This window comes from Delphinapterus leucas, chromosome X, assembly GCF_059928025.1.
Source record: "Delphinapterus leucas isolate spDelLeu-1000000601 "Yukka" chromosome X, BTC_Dleu_Yukka2, whole genome shotgun sequence".
NCBI classification, from domain to species: Eukaryota; Metazoa; Chordata; class Mammalia; order Artiodactyla; family Monodontidae; genus Delphinapterus; species Delphinapterus leucas.
The window spans coordinates 2305756-2325610 of record NC_143150.1 but is presented as its reverse complement, the minus strand read 5'-3'; the positions used below and the strand labels follow the sequence as shown (position 1 = coordinate 2325610).

The 19855-nt window shown below is 62.5% G+C and overlaps 1 protein-coding gene and 1 non-coding gene across 2 annotated transcripts; both read left to right on the top strand.

The window, feature by feature from the left end:
• The first annotated feature begins 2073 nt into the window (after nt 1–2073).
• Nucleotides 2074–2187, top strand: LOC115802456 (small nucleolar RNA SNORA57). The gene has a single exon (XR_004022929.1). It is a non-coding gene; the product is annotated as a small nucleolar RNA SNORA57 (small nucleolar RNA).
• Nucleotides 2188–6032: 3845 nt separating this feature from the next.
• Nucleotides 6033–15579, top strand: SLC6A8 (solute carrier family 6 member 8). The gene is made up of 13 exons (XM_022565935.2): nt 6033–6914; nt 8393–8524; nt 9635–9884; nt 10311–10443; nt 11450–11584; nt 11676–11779; nt 11868–11992; nt 12619–12731; nt 12864–13001; nt 13081–13183; nt 13275–13375; nt 13465–13635; nt 14038–15579. The coding sequence occupies exons 1-13, from the start codon at nt 6653–6655 to the stop codon at nt 14176–14178; spliced, it is 1908 nt and encodes a 635-aa protein (XP_022421643.1). The 5' UTR covers nt 6033–6652; the 3' UTR covers nt 14179–15579.
• Nucleotides 15580–19855: the final 4276 nt, after the last annotated feature.

Sequence of the window (19855 nt, the reverse complement as noted above, 5' to 3'; positions counted from 1 at the left end):
CCTACCGTCCGCGTCAAGGGTTACCAGAGGCTCTTTACCGAAAGCTCGGTCTCTGTGCACCAGTGCCCAATCAAATCTTGGAGACAGAGTTTTGGGGGAAGTAGAAAAGGAGAGCTTTACTGCTCTGCCAGACAAAGGGGGGCACAGCGGGCTCCTGCCTCGAAAAGCTATGTGTCCCCCGCCCACGAGGATTTGAGGAGGGGTTTTATAACAATGGTTCAAAGTCAGGGTTCCTGACAAGATCGGGGTGTGTGTAGGGCTTTCACTCCCTTAATCTCGCCTCAGGTAGTGTGTCCTGATCTGGAGGAGCTTCTCGGGTCCCTTTAATCTCGTCTCAGGTGGTTTCTTGGCCGCTTCTCCCTTGATCAGCAACTGTTCAGCTCTGCCCTTTGGAACCCAGGGAAGGTCACGGAGGCTGGACTCTTGCCTATAAGAAACGAGGGACAAAAGTGCCTCCGTGCCCGGGAGCCCCACAGGGCCCGCTCACTTTCAGCTCCTCCAGAGAAATGACCAGGTGTCCTTGGGGAGCCAGGGAGGGTCCCGGGCCCCAACAGTCTTAGGTCCTCTTGGCCATCATTGGTTTGGGGGCTCAGAGTCCCCATCGGGACTGGGGGTGGTCCCACTTCCGGTGGCCCTCTCGTTTGCATGTCGGGCAGGATCCCAGTGGACTTTTCCCATACAGGGAGCATTTGTCCTTCCAGTGGCCCTCTTGGCCACACTTAAAACAGATCCTTTCCTGGCGAGACAGTGGCCCTGATCCAGGCTTCCTGGATCCTGTCCCCGTCATGGGCTTCTGTAAGGGAGGGTAACCGTGAGGTGGTGCAGGGGTTAGGGCTGCCGCCAATAACTGTGCTTTTCGCTGTTGTCCCTGAATCCTTTTTACCTCTTCAACCTTATCTCTATTGTTGAATACTCCAAAGGCCAAATCTGTGGGCTGATTCAGGGGTGTTTGGGGTCCCATAGCTGCCCAGATGTGGCGTTAGGGGTAAACAGGCCGGAAGACTGTCCCTCCTCAGAATTGGTGGGGGGGGGCGGGTAGGAGTTCCCGGTTGTGGACCTCGGGGAGGTGGTCTCATAAGGGGATCACCTAAAACATCAGGCTCCCGTGGGGGAAGAGGGCACTTTGAAGGGATGTGAGCCAGGCACACCCGGCAGGAGTTCTTTAGGCCTGGATCTTAGAATAGGGTCATGAACATTTGAACATATGGGACTCCCACCCCATCTACCTTTCCTTTTACAGAACAGGTCCAGCTACAAGATGGTATTGTCATTCAACGACCCATTTTCTGGCCAGATCTTTTGGACCCCTGGTTTGTATAGGGCCATGCAATATTGCAAAAGAAAATTAATTTTTTTTCTTAAACCATCCTGTCTACATTTTCCCCAATTACCTAATATGCATCTTAGTGGGGAGCTCTTTGGGAGTGGGAGGGTTATCCCAACTATTCTGGAGAAGGGGTGGAGAGCAACAGGAACTGGGCCATCGCCCTCTTTTTGGCCTTTTATGGTCAGCCTGGGAACTGTCGTGGCACCTGTGGGGGTGTCATTTAGCATGTTAATGCATTACAATGAGGCTCAAGGTCTACTGGAAGTGAATCTTCCACCATCTTGGGCCTAACTGGCTCTAACCAGTTTTTGTCGGATCCTGTTTCTCTCAATGGCTCCTCAGGCGTGGGCCATGGATAGTGACTTTGTTCCCAAGGGGACAGGATGGAAAGGGGGAAGATTAAATTCAAAGTGGAGACACCTGATGAACAAACAGGACCTCAGCCAGGTGACCCAGGTCGACACGGACAGTGGGAGTCGTGTTCAAAGCATGGAGTCTTGCTGGGATGTGATGAGAAGGGCACTTCACCTCCGTGGTCCTCCTCTCAGTAACCATCACCCTGTCTACTCATGACAGAAAAACCCTGAGGGGTCCTGCAGGACCTCCGCCACAACACCAAAAACGAGGACAGTCATGGCCCAGAAGAGCCTAAGAAGACACAACGCCGATGCAGTGTGGGATCATGGGGCAGAAAAAAGAGGTGAGGGGAAAGTCAAGGACATATGAATAAGACTCTGGACTTTAACCCTCCTTTTGTTGGCAGAGATCAGGCGTGCGGTCTTGGGCCACGTAATGTAAGGACTCTGGTCCCCTCGGTGTCATGTCTTCAGTACTGGCAGCTTCCAAGCTCCAGGACACAGGGCAAAAAAAAAAAAAAAAAGACTGAATTTTAGCTGGTGATCATGTATAATATTGGTTGATAATTTTAACAAAGGGACCACACGATGGAGAATGTTAGTAACAGGGGAAGCTGTGTGTAGGTGTGTGGGGACTCTCACTCCTATCTCTGCAGTTGTGCATCTAAAGCTATTCTGTTAGAAAAAGTTTATTTAAAACATAAAAACGGGGACTTCCCTGGCGGTCCAGTGGTTAAGACTCCGCGCTTCCAATGCAGGCGGTGCGGCTTCCATCCCTGGTCGCGGAGCTAAGATCCCACACGCCTCGCGGCTAAAAAAACCAAAACATAAAAAAAAAACCCAAAAACCAGAAGCAATATTGTAATAAATTCAATAAAAACTTTAAAATGGTCCGCATCAAAAAAAATCTTAAAAGAGAAAAACGTAGAAAACGAATTTCAGAAACCCTGTTGGGGGTTCTGCGTGGATGAACACAGCTGGCGGACCAGGGGTGCTGTGCAGGGGCCGCGGTGAGCAGGCCCCGGGCCTCTCAGGTTGCCCTCCCCCCAGCCTCCCGGGCAGCCTGCGCCTTTCTCCCCTTCCCAGCGGTTGGAAGTACAAAGCCCTTCAAGGTAGACTCCAGCCGTCCCTTTGTTCCCAGCTAATTCTAATTGCAAAGCTCCCCATGCCTGGCAGCCTCCGAAGAGGAGGGCCCCCCCACCCACCCATCTCCAGCTGCGAGGTCCTCTAGGCATAACCAGTCGACCCGGGGCCCGGACGCCCTCCCACCCTGCCCACTCCGAGGTCCACGGTCGCTGCAGGCACTGGGTCCAATCCCCAGCCGAAATCCCCAGGCCTCCCTGGACAATGGGAGCCCTCCCTCCCCGCCCCCCTTCCAGCTCTCCCCTCCTCCCCTCCCCTTCCTCCTCAGCTCCTACTCTCACCCCCAGCCTAACTGTGGCTTCTGCCTGGGCAACGCTTTGCTTCTCACCCGGGAGCGGTGGTAGGGCACACCCACCCCCTCGTGCACGTGCTTGGGAACCAGCCTCGAAGGGCCATCAATACCGGGGCCCGGCGCGGGGCAGCCTCCTGCCCTCAGCTGAGGGTCTGCCGCAGGGGGAGGGGGTGTTGGCAAATACACCTTTGCGAGGCCCTGAGAACCCACCGAGGGCTGGAAACCCCTCTGCCTCTGTTGGAACACTGTAGACGTCCCTATCAGTTGAGACACTCCTAAGGACTGCTCGGGTCAACACATCGGAGGCCAGAGTTCCGACCCCAGCTCCCACTTTGAGAAACTCCTGCCTGATCATCCCGCCAGAGGCGAGGATGTGTTCGTGAACCTCATGCATCTCCAAAGCCCAGCTCACCCCGTCTGGACACGGGAGGCGGTGCAGCTTGTGCGCAGGGGTCGAGGGCTCCCGAGTCTCCCTCTTTAGCCTCCTGGGCCAGGTGGCAGGTGAGCTGAATCCCACAGGATCGGAAGGAGGTGCGGGGAGGCGCAGCACCCTCCAGCTCTGGAGAGCCCGTGGGCCAGCTCGTGCCCGATCTCGCACGCCTTGGAGGAGAATGTAGGTTGATCTTCAGCATAGAGGAAAGCACAGGGAAGAGCGTATATGGGGAGGAACCGGTCAGATCTCTGCTGCTGAGAGAAGCACGTGGTGCACGGGCCACAGGAGGAGACCACATGGGGGCTGGGGAGGCAGGGGATGGTCTCATCGCCCACTGGGGAAGACTGGCGAGGGGGAGGGAGCGAGGGTGTGGCCCTGTCGAGTGTGGTCTGGGGGCCTGTTGCACCCCCAGATGCGGAGGCCCGTGCTCCGAGTGGCTGGTGGTGGTCCCTGGAGCGGCGGTAGCCGCTCTCTGCAGCCGGCTCGCCCTTCGCAGCTCTCTTCAGCCACCTCCAGCGAAGCCACCTCGCTCTTAGCAGCCTCTGAGCCCACAGAGACAACGGCAGCCGCAGGTGGCAGTTCCCTCCCGGTCCTGCCACTGGCCTTGGAACATGTCCCCTCCCCTCCTGGGCACGGCAGCCGAGGTCCCCACCCCTGCTTCTCAAGCTCCCTCGGCCTTGCTCGGTTCACCCTCTGCCGTCTTCAAAAGTGCCATTCCCAAAGTGCAATCAGCTCACCACGTCCTTCCCCAGCCCCTGCCTTCTCTCCCCACCAAGCTCCTCGGACAAGCAAGTTCTTAAATTCTTGAGTCTCCTGCCCCCGGCCACGGCCTCACTTCCCTGAGCTTCCCCTGGCGCCATCCGGCCTCTCCATCGAAGCCAGCCCTCACCCAGGTCACCGCCAGCTAACGAACGCCCTCCCCTTGCAGGCGTCACACCCTCGGCCGCAAGCACGCCCTGCCCCTTCCCCTCCACTTACTCCACCGGATCCTCTTTCCCCTCTCAGACTGCATAGGGGTGCCTGTGGTTCACTGGGCCGGGCCCCTTCCCCCTCAGTCCTTGCCCTGAGGGTGGCCCCTGCTTCCCCAGGCCATCTATGGGTCACTCGTAGGCTGGGCCAGGGAAGGCTCGAGATTGGGTCTCCCGAGGAGCACTGGGACCCCGCCCCCTCGAGGGTCCCCGAGCCTCCAGTGCCCCCGCCCCACCTAAACACTGGAGACCCCGCCTGTCTCCCACACAGGCCCGTTAAGGCTCCTCCAGCAAGCCTGGGTGTAGATGCTGCCCCTCCCTCACCTAACAGGTTCAAGCTGGCTCAGGCCGGAACTGCTTTTCTTCCTAAAGCCGCCCGGACGGCTGAGGGTTTAGCTTAACGGGATGAGCCATCTGGGGACTGCAGCGTGGCGACTGGGGAGCCTGGGACTGGGGTCAGGGGTGGGGGTGGGCACACTTCACATCTCCAGCCAGGATAATGACCCCTTCCTTCCCCATCCTATAGCTACTCTTGGCCCCGGAAAATTCCGAACAGGCTGCTCAGCCGCTGATGGGGAAGCAGCTGAACAACCTTGCCCTTGCTGGGGAGGCCTGCAGGTCCCTGGGGAGAGAAGCATAGAGGGTGCGGAGCTGGGCCCTCTTAGCTGAGGCCTCTGGGGGAGGGTCTGTGCACCTACCAAGCACCAGGGGGCAGCCTTACCCTACTCCTGCCAGAGTCTCACATAAGTCAGGCAGGGGTAGGGGTGGCAGGAATCCCTACCACCCTCCACTTCGGTGAAAAGGTGTAGCATTGCCCCTCTGCCTGCTTAGGAGACCCACGGAGACCTGTCACTCCAGGAGCTGGGACCCTGACCCCCAGCTACCAGTGCTGTGTGCCCCAGGGAGGGCCGAATGGCAGGAGACAGGGTCTTGGCCTGGTCTTGGCCACAGCACACACCTGGAGGCATACCCACACCCCCGCCCCAGCCGTTCCCCGATTTGGCCAGCTGGGCCCAGCCCTGCAGGAGGCGGAAGCACCCTGCACCCCCTCTGGTGCAGGGGAGCCGGAAAGCTGTAGGCCTTGGTACCCAACAGTGGCCCAAGCTGCAGCTGGGAGTCAGAGAAGGGCCCGAGATGGGACAGGCTGGAAGGAGGAGGGAAGAGGTGGGGCAAGGATGTCGAGAAGGCAGCCAGGGTAGTTGCTGGCCCAGAACCGGGAAGGGCAGGTTAGGAGGGTCGACGTGAACCAGGCCCGGGTGAACCTGGGGTCAGGGGCGGTTCGGCTCCTGGGAAGGAGGTGCTGGCCGGCGCCCCAGGTAGCAGCCATCCAGCTTCCCGCTGGAGCGGCGTCGCCTCCTCGGGAGGAGGGCGGGAGGAGGTGGGCGGAGTGACGGGGAGGGCAGGCGGGAGGGAGGGACGGAGGAGGGGGAGGGGGAGCAGTCCAGTCGTGGGGGTGGGGCGACAGTGACATCATCCCGAAGTCGGTTCTTAAGCGGCAGCCGGTCGGGCCGGGGAGGAGAGGCAGGATCGCAGCGCAGTGGCGAGTCGCTGAGCCCGCCGCGGCCCCAAGAGCGGCTGGAGCCGCCGCCGCCGCCGCCGCCGCCAGGAAGGAGGGGCGAGCGCGCCTAGGCCGCCGCCGGGGGAGCCGCGCGCGAGCCGAGCAGCCGCGCGGGTCCGGGCCGGGGCGGGGGGCGCGGGCCGTAGGCCCCTGCTCCGGCCGCAGCTTGCAGACACTGGGCTCCGGTGGGCTCCGGCTGCCACCCGCGCCCCGTTAGGCTGAGCCTCGGGCCGGCCGAGCAGCAGCCGCCGCCGCCGCCGCCGCCGCCACCGCGGGAGCTGCGGGCAGGAGCCTCGGGAGCCGCCGCCGCCGCCCGGCCGGGCCCCGCCGCCGCCCGCGCGCCCCCGGGCCCCCGACACACATGAGATTCTTCAGGCTCACTTTCAAGTGCTTCGTGGACTGCTTCTGACCGCGCCGCCCCCGCCGTCCCGCACCCCGCCCGCCGCCCGCCCGCCGCCCCGACCCCCGGTCCGGCCGCCCCCGGCCCCCGGCGGGCCCGCGCCTTCGGGCCCCCCCCCAGTGCCGCCAGCGCCCCCGCCGCCCGCCCGCTCCCGCGGGGCGCCGCGCCCCCGGCCATGGCGAAGAAGGGCGCCAAGAACGGCATCTACAGCGTGTCCGGCGACGAGAAGAAGGGCCCCCTGATCGCGCCCGGGCCCGACGGGGCCCCGGCCAAGGCCGACGGCCCCGCGGGCCTGGGGGCGCCTGGCGGCCACCTGGCCGTGCCACCGCGCGAGACCTGGACGCGCCAGATGGACTTCATCATGTCCTGCGTGGGCTTCGCCGTGGGCCTGGGCAACGTGTGGCGCTTCCCCTACCTGTGCTACAAGAACGGCGGAGGTGAGCGCGGGCCCCTCCCCCGCCTGCCGCCGGCCCCGCCGGGGCGCCCGTGCGAAGTCCAGGGGGTGGGGAGGCCCCCCCCGGGACGGCCGGGGGCGGCCCCTCGCCCGCCGTCGCCGCGCGGTGGCCCAGCCGGGCGGTCTCCGCCCCCACCCCGGCCGGTCATGTGCCTGGCAGCGTGTGGGGGGAGGGGGCCGGCGAGCCTCCTGCCGAAAACGCCGAGCTGCCCCCACAGACTCTGGGCCCGAAGTGATTGGCCACCGAGGTGGCAAGGCGAGGCCTCCCCCTTGGGGGGGCTTCCAGAGGTGAGGAGCCCTGGCTGCCCCCACAGGTCAGGCACACAAGTGGCACATTGTGTGGGCCCCCCACGTGTGCACACACGAACACACACACAATGGGCCACTCTGTCCCTCCCTCTGCTTTCCCCTCCCTTCCCTCCTCTCTTCTCTTCCCCTCTCTCCCCTTCCCTCCCCTCCCCTCCCTCCCCTCTAGCCTGGGCCTGGAACACTGGGTGCCTGAGCCAGGCTTGGGAAGCCTGCAGCCTGGGCCGCCTGGCGCCGCCGCTGGACACACTGCATGTACACCCCATGCCCGCCCCAGCCCAGCTTAGCAACAGCGATGGGCACGCGTGTGTCCTGTGACTGCAAAGCGGCACCAGGGTTGGTGGGAAGCCGCAGGGACTAGATGACGGGTGGGAAACTGAGGCCCAGAGAGAAGGCCTTTGCCCAAGGTCACAAGCAAGAAGGATGCTGAGACCTGAAGCCAAGCAAGCTGCAACCAAGCTCAGCTTTTGAGTAGTGGAGAGCGCCGAGCGGGGGCGAGGGTAGGGGGCCTGGAGAGGAGAAGGGCTCCCCCACCCCCAGCCTGAGGTCCCTGCCAGCCTCCCCCAACCTCGTCTCCTGTCCTTGCTCATATGCCCTTTCAGACACCCTCCACTCTGCCCACTGGCAGACGACTGCTACCCACCTACCCACCCACCCTCTCCCCTGCACCTTCACACTTGCAGGAAAGAGTCTGGGTGCCGGCACAGGCCAGGACTCCCTTCCCCTCGCCCAAGCTCGGCACGTCCCCGGGCCTGAGCGCCGGCCACGGAGTGGCTTGTGTCCACAAGTGCGTGTGTCCTCCGTGCCCGTTAGTTAGGTCACCGTAGGTGAGTAGGGGCAGAAGCCTTGGAGGGGACCCCCAGCCCAGGAAACAGGGCTCTAAGGCCCAGGGGCTGCCGTAGGCCCCTCGACACTCCACCTCCCCAAGACTGTTCACCTTGGGCCCCTGAGTCAGCAGCCACCCCTTGCACTGATTCACTCAGTGGGAAGTTATGATGGGCCCTGGGCGGAGCCTGAAGCTGGGGCTCCACCCGCCTCCCAGGGCTTCTGAAAGCCAGGCTGGCTGGCCTGGCCTGGCTGAGGAGTTTGGGTCAAGTCCCCACATGGCTAAGGGGCCACCCTGTGCAAGTGGCCACCTTGAGCTTCATCCCCCAGGTGTGTTCCTCATTCCCTACATCCTGATCGCCCTGGTCGGAGGAATCCCCATTTTCTTCTTGGAGATCTCGCTGGGCCAGTTCATGAAGGCCGGCAGCATCAACGTGTGGAACATCTGCCCCCTGTTCAAAGGTGAGCATCCCCAGGCAGCCCCTCTCACCCTCTCCCTCCGGGACCTCTCCCCTTTCCCGCCACTGGGGCAAAGCTGGTACCCACTTGAGAAACCTCAAGTCTGAGCACCTCCTGTCTGAGCACCAGGCCTGGGATGCCCCCCAAGCTGTGAGGGAGAACCTGGAGGACGTGCAGACCACCTGGCTGACCTTGGGGAGGTGGAGACTAGAGTGGGGGATGGACCTCTCCACCAGGGCGAGAAAGCCCAGTCCCAGCAGCGCCCGGGACAGGCCCTGCCGAGTATACTTGGCTCGCTGGGGCTGAAAAGAGGGTGGCTGGGTGTGAGACGCGATGGCAGGAGAAGCCAGAGGGCCATCCTAAGGAGCTGGGACGGGAGCCATTGAAAGTTCAGGGTCTGAAGGGAAGGACCAGTGGGCAGGGTTACCACCAAGCCCCTTCTGTGTGTGGGCAGTGTTCCCCCATCAGCTCAAGGCCCTAGGAGGTAGGTCCTACTGTTACCGTCCTCGGAGGCTGGGGCACAGAGAGGTAAAGTAGGGGCACAGAGAGATGAAGTAAGTGACTGGCCGAGGTTGCCTGCTGAGAGGGTGACTGTCTCCCACGCTGCCCCAGGTCCCCAGCAAACCCCCCAGCTGCTGGTACGGGAGGCCATTGGGTGGGGGGCAGGTGGAGGCATGGCCTTCCTTCAACCATCATGGTGGCAGTGGGACCCAGGAGAAGGGGACAGGTATGTGAGACTAGGGAAACAAAAGGACTTGACTCTCAGATGGGGGCAGGATGTGTGCTCTGCTTTGGGGCTGGGGAGGATGCAGGAGGTGAAGCAGGGCGGGGGCAGGGAGCAGGGGCTGATTTGGGGGGACAGATTGAGGAGTTAGCCTAGCGCTGGGGACACAGTGCAAGGGAGACTCCAAGGGGACTTGGAGAGGTCTGGTTGGACAGCAACAGAGAAGGATCTAGTTGCACGGATGGCGGGGGAGGGGGAGGACGGCAGATGCAGGGAGCAGGATGTTGGGGTCCAGCAGGGACCGCTGGCAGTGCCTGGCCACGTACATAGTGGGGACGGTGGGGAACTGGCCAGAAAAGAGCCTGCACGGAAACTCTGCTCCTCTCCAGGCCTGGGCTATGCCTCCATGGTGATCGTCTTCTATTGCAACACCTACTACATCATGGTGCTGGCCTGGGGCTTCTATTATTTGGTGAAGTCCTTCACCACCACGCTGCCCTGGGCCACGTGTGGCCATACCTGGAACACTCCCGACTGTGTGGAGATCTTCCGCCACGAAGACTGTGCCAATGCCACCCTGGCCAACCTCACTTGTGACCAGCTTGCTGACCGCCGGTCCCCTGTCATCGAGTTCTGGGAGTGAGTCAGGCACCTCTGGGCCAGGCCCCGCCTGTCTCTCTGGTCTCCCACACGTAGCTCAAGTCTGCATGTGTGTGCGTGTGCACGCGCGCGTGTCTCGGGGCCCGCCCTGGGGGGATGAGGCCAGGGATGCGGAGCGGGCGGTGCCTGCCCGCCTGGGGAGGGAAGCGGGGGGCTGCTGCTGGGCCCACTGGGGACGGCGTGGGGCCGGACCGCCAGGGGCTCCAAGGCTCCGGGGACACAGACTGCAGCGACTTCAGGCTGCAGGCTTGGCCCGGGCTGGCCTGGTGCATGGGGGAGACCGGCTGGACGCAAGGGCTGTGGCAGCGGGGGGGCGGAGGGGGGGGCGGGAGGCGCCACCCCAGGGCCACCCCCAGTCTCCTGGCCCTTTGCTGGCACAGCCCTCATGGGCTTTCCCTCCCCCAGGAACAAAGTCTTGCGGCTCTCCGGGGGGCTGGAGGTTCCGGGGGCCCTCAACTGGGAGGTGACCCTGTGTCTGCTGGCCTGCTGGGTGCTGGTCTACTTCTGTGTCTGGAAGGGGGTCAAGTCAACAGGAAAGGTACAGCCGGGGTGACGGCAGGCCTGGGGGCAGCACTGCCTGGGGGGTGTGGGTGTCTGCCAGCAAACACTGCTGCCAGGGGAGGAGACGGCACCAGGGCCAGAGCCTGAGGAGGGGCAGGGACTTCAGTCCGGACCACTTGATCCCCACCCCCTGGCTGGAGAGTCCTCTCCACCCTGCGCCTCCAGGCCCGGCAGCCTTCCCTCCCGAGTGGAGGTGGAGTGGCCCCGGCAGCGGCTGCCCCTTCCCTGGGGTGGGGGGCATCCCTGGCTCGCCTTCCCTGGCTCGCCTTCCCTCCCTTCCAGTTTCTCTCAGTTCTGGCTCTGCGTCAGCTTTTGACCTTCTCGGTCTGTCTCTCTCACCTGCCTGTCTGCCCTCGGGGACCCAGCGGGGAGCGTGGACCCATCCCTCCCTCAGGGGCTCCCTGTCAGGTTGTGGGGACAACTGTGTCAACAGACACACAATAAGACAGCCTGCCGGTGGTTGCGGGACACGCGGGACACGGCCAGGTCTCTGGAGGGCGGGAGCGTTCCGGCAGGGTCCGCAGAGCAGCCGCTTGGCGCTGCTTGCGTGGGAGGCAGAGGCCTTTGCTGTCGTCTTGATCTTGCCTGTGTCTCTGGCTAGCTGAGTTCTAATCCCCGGCACCAAGGACCCCCGCCTCTCTGCAGACCAGGACCTGGAGTCGGCACGGGAGGTGTGGGACCTGCCTGCGGGCTGCGGCCTCGCTCCCTGCCAGGGGAGGGCCCTGCCTCTCCCTCCCTCTGCAGCTGACCTGTGCTCGCCTTGGGGCTGCTGGTGCCCCAGCCAAGCACCCAGCTTCCTTTGGGAGGAGTCGTGGCTCTGATGAGTAGAAGGGGGTGCCACTGGGTGGCCTCCCTCCTCACCACTGAGCACACTGGCCAGCGGGGGGGGGGGGGGCGGGCGGGGACGGTGGCCTTCCTGGCAGCCCTGTGCAGGCGGGGGAGGTGGGTGCCACAGGACCCCTCTGAGCACCCCCGCCCCCCAGGTCGTGTATTTCACCGCTACATTCCCCTACGTGGTCCTCGTTGTGCTGCTCGTGCGTGGAGTGCTGCTGCCTGGAGCCGTGGACGGCATCATCTACTATCTCAAGCCTGACTGGTCGAAGCTGGCGTCCCCTCAGGTGAGGTGGAGGTCGGGTGGGGGGACACGGTGCGGGAGCAGGCCGGCCTAGCAGGGCTCCTCACACCTGCTCTCCCCTCGCTCATCTCCAGGTATGGATAGATGCCGGGACCCAGATTTTCTTTTCTTACGCCATTGGCCTGGGGGCCCTCACGGCCCTGGGCAGCTACAATCGCTTCAACAACAACTGCTACAAGTAGGCACTACAGCCCTGCCACCCCTGCCCTGCCTGCCCGTGGCCAGCAGGCAGTCTCACCAGCCCACACGGTCCCCTCTGCCCCCAGGGATGCCATCATCCTCGCACTCATAAACAGCGGGACCAGCTTCTTTGCTGGCTTCGTGGTCTTCTCCATCCTGGGCTTCATGGCCACAGAGCAGGGCGTGCACATCTCCAAGGTGGCGGAATCAGGTAAAGACGCCCCAAGCCCCAGCCCGGCCTCCGGAGCAGCGGTAGCTGCTGTCGTAACGGACCGTGTACGCGAACGCACACAGAATGACGTTCTGAGAAATGAGAACAATTCAAACTCAATTTGTCCCATCACTCTGGGCCAGGAGGCCTGGCTGAGCAGCTGCGAGGCACAGCTGTCCAGCCACCTCAGGCCAGGCCACGTGGAGCCCCAAGCCCCCATCCGTCTGTATCCAGGGGCCTCGGGGTATGTCCTCACACTTGCCTGAGTGTTGTAGAGAGAAAGGTCGGCCTTTTCTGGGTCAGTGGTGATCTGCGACCACAGTAGCTGCCGGAACCCAGGCACAGAAGGCTGAGCCAGACACGCCACTCTTATGGGTACAGGTCTACCAAGGGCTTGCGGGAACCTTCCAGCCCCTGGTATGGCGTGCACACGCACGCGCACACCCCCACACACACACACACGAGGGCTCGAGTGGCCCGGCAGTGTCTTGACAGAAGTCGAAAGGCCCTTGGCCACAGGGTGCCCTGGCATCGTCCACTCCTCTGGTACCGTGGTGCAGTGTGGAGGGGGACAGGACGTGGGTGGGGGTGCTCCAGGTGTCCACACCCTGCCCCTTCCCCTTCAGGGCCTGGCCTGGCTTTCATCGCCTATCCCCGGGCCGTCACGCTGATGCCTGTGGCCCCGCTCTGGGCTGCTCTGTTCTTCTTCATGCTGCTGCTGCTTGGCCTTGACAGCCAGGTTTGAGAGGGGGGACGCAAGAGAGGGGGATGGGAGGTAGGGGGGAGGGGGGCTGGCGAGCAGAGGGCACACTGGGCGACGGGAGATGGCAGGTGGGTGGGGAGGGGCACGGCCTGAGTTGCCCGGCCACAGTTTGTAGGTGTGGAAGGCTTCATCACCGGCCTGCTGGACCTCCTCCCGGCCTCCTACTACTTCCGTTTCCAAAGAGAGATCTCCGTGGCCCTCTGCTGCGCCCTCTGCTTTGTCATTGATCTCTCCATGGTGACCGATGTGAGTGGGGGCAGGGTGAGGGATGCCCCTGGCCTCAGGCTGCCGGCTGCCACCTTCCCTGACCTGGCTCCATCCCCAGGGCGGGATGTATGTCTTCCAGCTGTTTGACTACTATTCAGCCAGCGGCACCACCCTGCTCTGGCAGGCCTTCTGGGAGTGTGCGGTGATCGCCTGGGTGTACGGTAGGTCTGGGCCGACAGGCAAGCCGGGGGTGCGGTGCGGTCAGGGGTGGTGCGTCTCTAGCCCTGGCCCTCCGGCCTCACGTTACCCCAGGAGCCGACCGCTTCATGGACGACGTGGCCTGCATGATCGGGTACCGACCTTGCCCCTGGATGAAATGGTGCTGGTCTTTCTTCACCCCGCTGGTGTGCATGGTAAGGGCCGGGGGAGGCTGGGCAGGGCGAGGGACACTGAGGGCTCGCAGTGGTGGCTGCCGGCTGAGCGCGAGGCTTCTCGCCCGCAGGGCATCTTCATCTTCAACACGGTGTACTACAAGCCGCTGGTCTACAACAACACCTACGTGTACCCGTGGTGGGGCGAGGCCATGGGCTGGGGCTTCGCGCTCTCCTCCATGCTGTGTGTGCCCCTCCACCTCCTGGGCTGCCTCCTCAGGGCCAAGGGGACCGTGGCTGAGGTCAGTTCCCCGCGCCCCGTCTCCCGCACACCATCCCTCCCTCCCGTTGGGTGGAGACGTGATGTCCAGAGCGCCCTGCCCCTTCTCCCACCCGCCGGGAGGGACAGACCGTTGTGCCGGAGCCTCTGGGCCAGCTCGGAGGGGGGTGTACGGGAGGAGAGTTGGCCCTCCAGGGCCTCGCTCAGGTGGTGGCGGCGGAGGAGAGGCCTGTCCCTAGCCTCTGTTCTAGCAGCCACTCGGCCCTCCACTGAACCCCTATTTCCCTAGCGTAGGGAGCGGGGCCTGGTCAGGAGGGGCGCGGCCCCGGGCCCCAAGTTGGTGGCAGGTGGCGGGAAGCGGAGAGAGGCCAGGGACAAGCAGGTGCCCCTCCCCAGGGACCCAACGTGTCCCTCTCTCCCGCAGCGCTGGCAGCACCTGACGCAGCCCGTCTGGGGCCTCCACCACTTGGAGTACAGAGCTCAGGACTCGGATGTCAGGGGCCTGACCACCCTGACCCCAGTGTCTGAGAGCAGCAAGGTGGTGGTGGTGGAGAGCGTCATGTGACAGGTGCCCCGGCTCACATCACCAGCTCACCCTCTCGTAGCCATAGCAGCCCCTGCTCTAGCCCCCCACCCCCCCAGGGGGCTTGCCTTTCCCTGACACCTATGGGGTCTGCCTGGGGGGGGGGGGAGGGGAGGAAGCACCAGAGTGCTTATAACTAAAATAACTTTTTCCATTTTTAATAAAATGCCAAAAATATCACAACCCACCAAAACTAGATGCCTCCCCCACCCCCCTTAACCAAGCTGGTGCCCACGCTGCTTCCCAAGCCCTGCCGCCCGCCCTCCAGTGCCCGCTACCGTCACGTCTCACCTGACCCCACCAGGCCCTGCCTGCCTCTGTCCAGGCTCTGCCCAGCACACCCTTGGGTGGCCCCTCACCCCAGGGGCAGCAGTGGCAGCTCGGGGAACAGGGGGACTGGAGAGCAGAGGGGGCAGGCGAGGGGGGGGCAGCAGAACCAAGGCGAATATTTCAGCTGGGCTAGACCCCTCTCCCCGTCCCTACTCTAGAAGCTTAGAGAGCCAGCCAGCAAGGGAACCTTCAGTTCCTGAGCCAATTGCCACCAATAGCAGTTGTGTGAGCTTGAGTGCATGTGTGCGTGAGTACATAGGGTATAGACATAGATCTCTATTTCTTAGCCAAGGTGAATACCAGGTGTACATTGTGCCTGTGGGCAAATGAGGCTTGTATTTTGCACATTTTATAAAAACTTGAGGAGATTTCTGCTTGTATATTTCTAAGAGAAACACCCCAACGTCCCTCTCCTTGCCACGCCCCATCCCTTTCAGCCCCTCTTACACCTCTGCCCCAGCCAAGGAGTGTGAATTTATAGATCTCATTTTCATAGGCAAAACAGAAGCTTCAAGCTGTTGAGTGTGTGAGTCTGTCGTGTGGGTATGCACGTGTAGTCCCTGGCCCCAGACTGGGGTGGGAAAAGTGCATGGTGGGGACCTCAGTGGGTGTCCGCACACTCCCCGCTCTGCCCACAGGTCGGCAGGGTGAGCCGACGCAGGGTTCTGCGGGGGGATCCGGACCTGGGGCTGCTCACCCAGCATGCTCAGGCTGACCCACACCCTGCGCCCTGGGCCGGGTGCCCCTGCGGCAGGGGTCTGAGGTGGGCATCCGTCCCCCGCCCCAGGGATCCTGCGCGCGGCTCCCACCTGCGAGCTTAAGGCTGACGCACTTTCCACGTCTTAAGTCCTCCGCGTAGCAGCTTCACTTAACCCACGTCTGTGTCACGTCCAATCCCGAGACAGCCGAGGGGGCCCTAGAAAGGCTTCCCTCACACCCTGACGTGGGCTGGAGGGGTGGGGGGCGGGTGAGGGCGGCGGTCCAGCGGGGACACCCTTACTGTGCTCAAAAGCCACTGCAAACATAGCAATAAAAACATGTCATTTTCCAAAAGCTGGCTCCTGCCCCCCCTCTGTTTGTCAGGTGCCAGAGCTGCGGGTGGAGGCCTCCCCACCTCGAGCAGCTTCCTTGGGCAAGTATTCGCCCTGAGGGTCTCTGCACCCGGCACTGTTCTGGGAACTTGGAACGGAACAGGGAAGGAATCCGGCAGGAAGCCTTTTCCCCACGGAGCTGACATACTTGGGGAGCAAGGATAACGGCGTGCTAAAGAGGAGCACGCCGAGCGGGGAAGGTGGGTGTGAAGTCCGGGCGCTGAGGTTTGCAAAGGCTGCCCAAATGCTGCACTGAACAGGTGCTCTTCCGAGGGCAGGCGAGGGAGAAGGCTGGGGAGGAGGCTCCGGCAGAGCCCCCGCGAGGAAGGTGGAGATCACTGGGTGGGACCAGGGCACTAGCAGTGCAGGTGAGAAGTCTCTGGGTTAGGGACCTGTTTGCAAGGCAGAGCCAACAGGCTTTTGGATGGCTGGGATGCCAGGGATGATGGCAGTTGCCAGGCCCTGTACCACGGAGACGAGGAGGTTTGGAGGGAACGGTGGTGTCAACTGAGTAGAAATGTCCAGTAGGCAGGTGGACAAGGAGTTTGAAGTTCTGGAAAGAGTCTGGGCTGGAGACAGAATTTTGGAAATTCTCATTACATAAAGATGGCCCCGAGAGCCCCGAGCCTGGATGAGCTCCCCAAGGTGGGGGGGGGGGGGTGGGCCACGGGCAGCTGGAGAGGGAGACGTGGCCCAAGCACTTGAGTGGCCCTGGGACACTCAAGAGGTGGCAGAGGGCTTCCCTGGTGGCGCAGTGGTTGAGAGTCCGCCTGCCGATGCAGGGGACACAGGTTCGTGCCCCGGTCCGGGAGGATCCCACATGCCGCGGAGCGGCTGGGCCTGTGAGCCATGGCCGCTGAGCCTGTGCGTCCGGAGCCTGTGCTCCGCAACGGGAGAGGCCGTGACAGTGAGAGGCCCGCGTACCGCAAAAAAAAAAGGTGGCAGAGAAGAGCGGGGACCGGCTGCAGAGTCTGAGGAGGCTCGGGAGGGGCCCCCGAGTGCCAGACGGGTCCTGGAACACATGTGAGGACCCCCCCAACCCCGCCCTGGGCGTCAGGGAGGAGGGAGCAGTGGGCTCTGTCGGGTGCTGCCCACGGTCACGGGAAGTGAGGCCCGAGATCGCCAGCTGCGTTTGGCGACAAGATCGGTGACAAAATCGCGGAGACCTGGATGAGAGAGGTCTGGTGTGGGAGGAAGGGCCAAAGTCTGATTGGAGTGGTATTAGGAAAGGAGTGGAAGCAACCCAAGTGTCCACCGACAGAGGAACAGATGAAAACAATGTGATCCATCCACACGATGGAACAAAAATCAGCCTTAAAAAGGAAGGAAATTCTGACACCTGCTACAACACGGATGAACCTCAGACATTACGCTCAGTGGAAGGGAAGCCAATCACAAAAAGACATAGTGTGTGACTCCACTTCTATGATGGCCCTAGAGGAGTCAAATTCAGAGACAGAAAGCAGAACGGTGGGTGCCAGCAGATGGGGGGAGAGGGAAGGGGAGTTAATGTTTAATGGCGAGAGAGGCCACACACAGTGTAAGTGTACTTAATGTCACTCAACGATAATCCTAAAAATGGTTAAAGCAGAGTTTGAGATTACACACACTTTAGCCCAGTGTAAGGGAAGGGGTGGGGAAGACCTGGAGAAAGTGAACCCATTCAGGTCCTTGGCTCCATCCCGAGCGATAGGAGGAGGAGCATGACAAGGCAGGGACACGGGGTGGCCAGGACCAGCCCGGTCATCATCTGAGGCAGGCCTGGGGTGGGGGTCAAGGTTGGGAACCTGCTGCCCACTCTGAATGCCAGCCTGGGCAGAAGGGAGGGGGTGGCCCTTCAGAGAAAAGTGACAACTTGCTCCTCTTCAGTCCCTCCCAGGCCAGTCCCTCTCTTTAGCAAGGCACAGTCCCCTTAGAGAGGAGGGGGCTTTAGCCCACTGTACAGCCGGAGATGGGCTCCTGCCTGTGACACGGCCATCAGCCCATGCTCTCATGATCACCAAGAAGAACCCAGACAGAGCACAGGTCACCGCAGAGCTTGGGAAGGAACATCGGCCGAGCAGGCCCAACCCCAACTCGACCTGGGCCTTTAGAGCCTTTGCTGGCGTGGAGAGGCGCCTCGGCGGTGCGACGGTGGCCCGGGCCCTGCAGGCCCAACACCTGACGACCGTTCTTCCGACCCAACCCGTCCCACCCTTCTCTTAAAAGACTTTTCACCCTACAAACCTCTGCTCTCGCCACACCCACAACTCCAAGAACCCCGTGTGCTGGCAGCTCCCCAAACCTGCAGCCTGGCTCTCCTGAGCAGGCCCCTCACACGGTGCCCAGCCCCCACCCTGCATCCGCTCCTCCATCAACAGTCCCTGCCTCCCCTGCGGCTGGGCCTGCTGTCACCCCCAGGCCCTCGCTACTCCCCACCCTGACTCATACCAACTCCTTGACGTCTCTGTTCCCCCGACCACCGCCATGCCTTGGCTCAGGTCCTCATCACCTCTTACCAAATGGCCTCCAAGCCACCTACCACAGGCCAAGAAAGACTCAGAAAACATCAACAGCACAAAAAAGGGAACTCAGGGAATTCCCTGGCGGTCCAGTTGTTGGGACTCTGTGCTCCACCACAGGGGGGCCGGGTTCGACCCCTGGTCGGGGAACTAGGGTCCCACAAGCCATGCGGTACAGCCAGATAAATTAATTTTAAAAATTAAAAAAAAAAACAAAAAAGGGAACTTGACAGAGGTCATGCTGCTTGGCCAGGGCCCTGAGAGCAGTGGGCTGGCCCCATTCACTTGGGAATCTGTCCGTCCAGTAGGGGCTGAGAACCCAGTGACCAGCAGCCTAGCGGGGGAGACAGGCAAGGAAATGGAACAGCCCAGACCCGTGGAGCCCACGGGGTTACCAGAGCTGGAGGCAAGACAGGGGATACTGTCGGGCACAGTCCCACTCGGAATGGAGGCTGCCGGAGGAAAACAGCCCTCAGGATGGGCCAGAGGGGGCTGGTTTCCTCAGGCGGCCCTCCAGTGTAGGCTGGGCGAGCACCTGGCTTTTCACCTGTCAAGAGTCTGCTGCCCCTGCCACTGTCTCTTCCCGTCCCCAGCCCGGGGCCTGATGCCAAGGGGGTTCAGGGACCACCTGGGACTGAACAGGGAAGAACCTAGAGGCACACTGTTTGGACTTTGGCCTGTAGAAGTTCAGAGAAGAGCGAGCTCAGGGAGGCCGAGGTCGTCAGGGAACACTTCCTGGAAAAGTGGGCCTGGCCCTCAGCCTCGGCATAGCAACCAGAGGGCGTCACCTGTGGGCTCCCTCCCCGGCAGACACCACCTAGAAGGCTGCCAGGAAAGGGGCGGCATTCCTCGTGAGAACGTGGGGAAACGACAGCCCTGAAGGGAGCCACCAGCCTGCGCCTGGCAGGAGGAGCAGGTGCGCAAGGCTGGGTGTCAGCACCATCTTCAGGGGCCCCTTAATTCCAAGAGAAAACACCTCCGACCTTACCCCAATTCCCCTCGCCCAGCCCTCAGGGCCAGCAGAGAATGAGCACTAGGGCCTGCCCAACGGCGGCCACCTGCCAAAGCCAGCCCAGGGGGCCGCCAAGGGGGAGCCCGCTGCCAGAGCAGGCTGTCCGATCGGGGCGGTGCACCTACATGTTCACGGGCCGCAGGTGGCAGAGGAGCACTTCACCCGCCCGGAGGCCCTCCCCACTGCCTCGCTCTGCCCTGGGCCAGTCGCAGGTCACTGCCAAGGGCAAGTCTCCTCTCTTGCCAGCATTAGTCAGAGGTCATCCTGCAAACCTTTGGGAGGGGGTGGGGCAGGGAGTGACTGGTGGCACTCTGCCATGCTCTATCTGTCCTAAATGTGATGAAGAGGACCCAGAGGAGGCAGGCGAGTCTGCCACCCGGAAGCCCCAGCGGTTTACCTTGCCTCTCAAGCTTCCCCGGGCCCAGCAGCCAACCCCCAGGAAGACCGACAGGACGGACACACCCCACGTGGCCATAAAGCGGAGCCTGGCCTGGGGAGCAGGAGGCAGAGGGGCAGAGAGGGCAAGTGTGAGCCTGCGCCCAGCCTGGGATGAGGGAGCCTTTAGGGGTTTGAACAAATGGAGACAAAATGTCTGGAAGGCCTCCAGGGCAAAGACTGGAGCGGGGATCTCTGTCCGAGCTGCCTGCCGCCACCTTCCCAGCCACTCCAGGGAGAGGGATCACAAGGAGGTCTCCCTGCGGCCTCAGTTATACGCACGCACCACG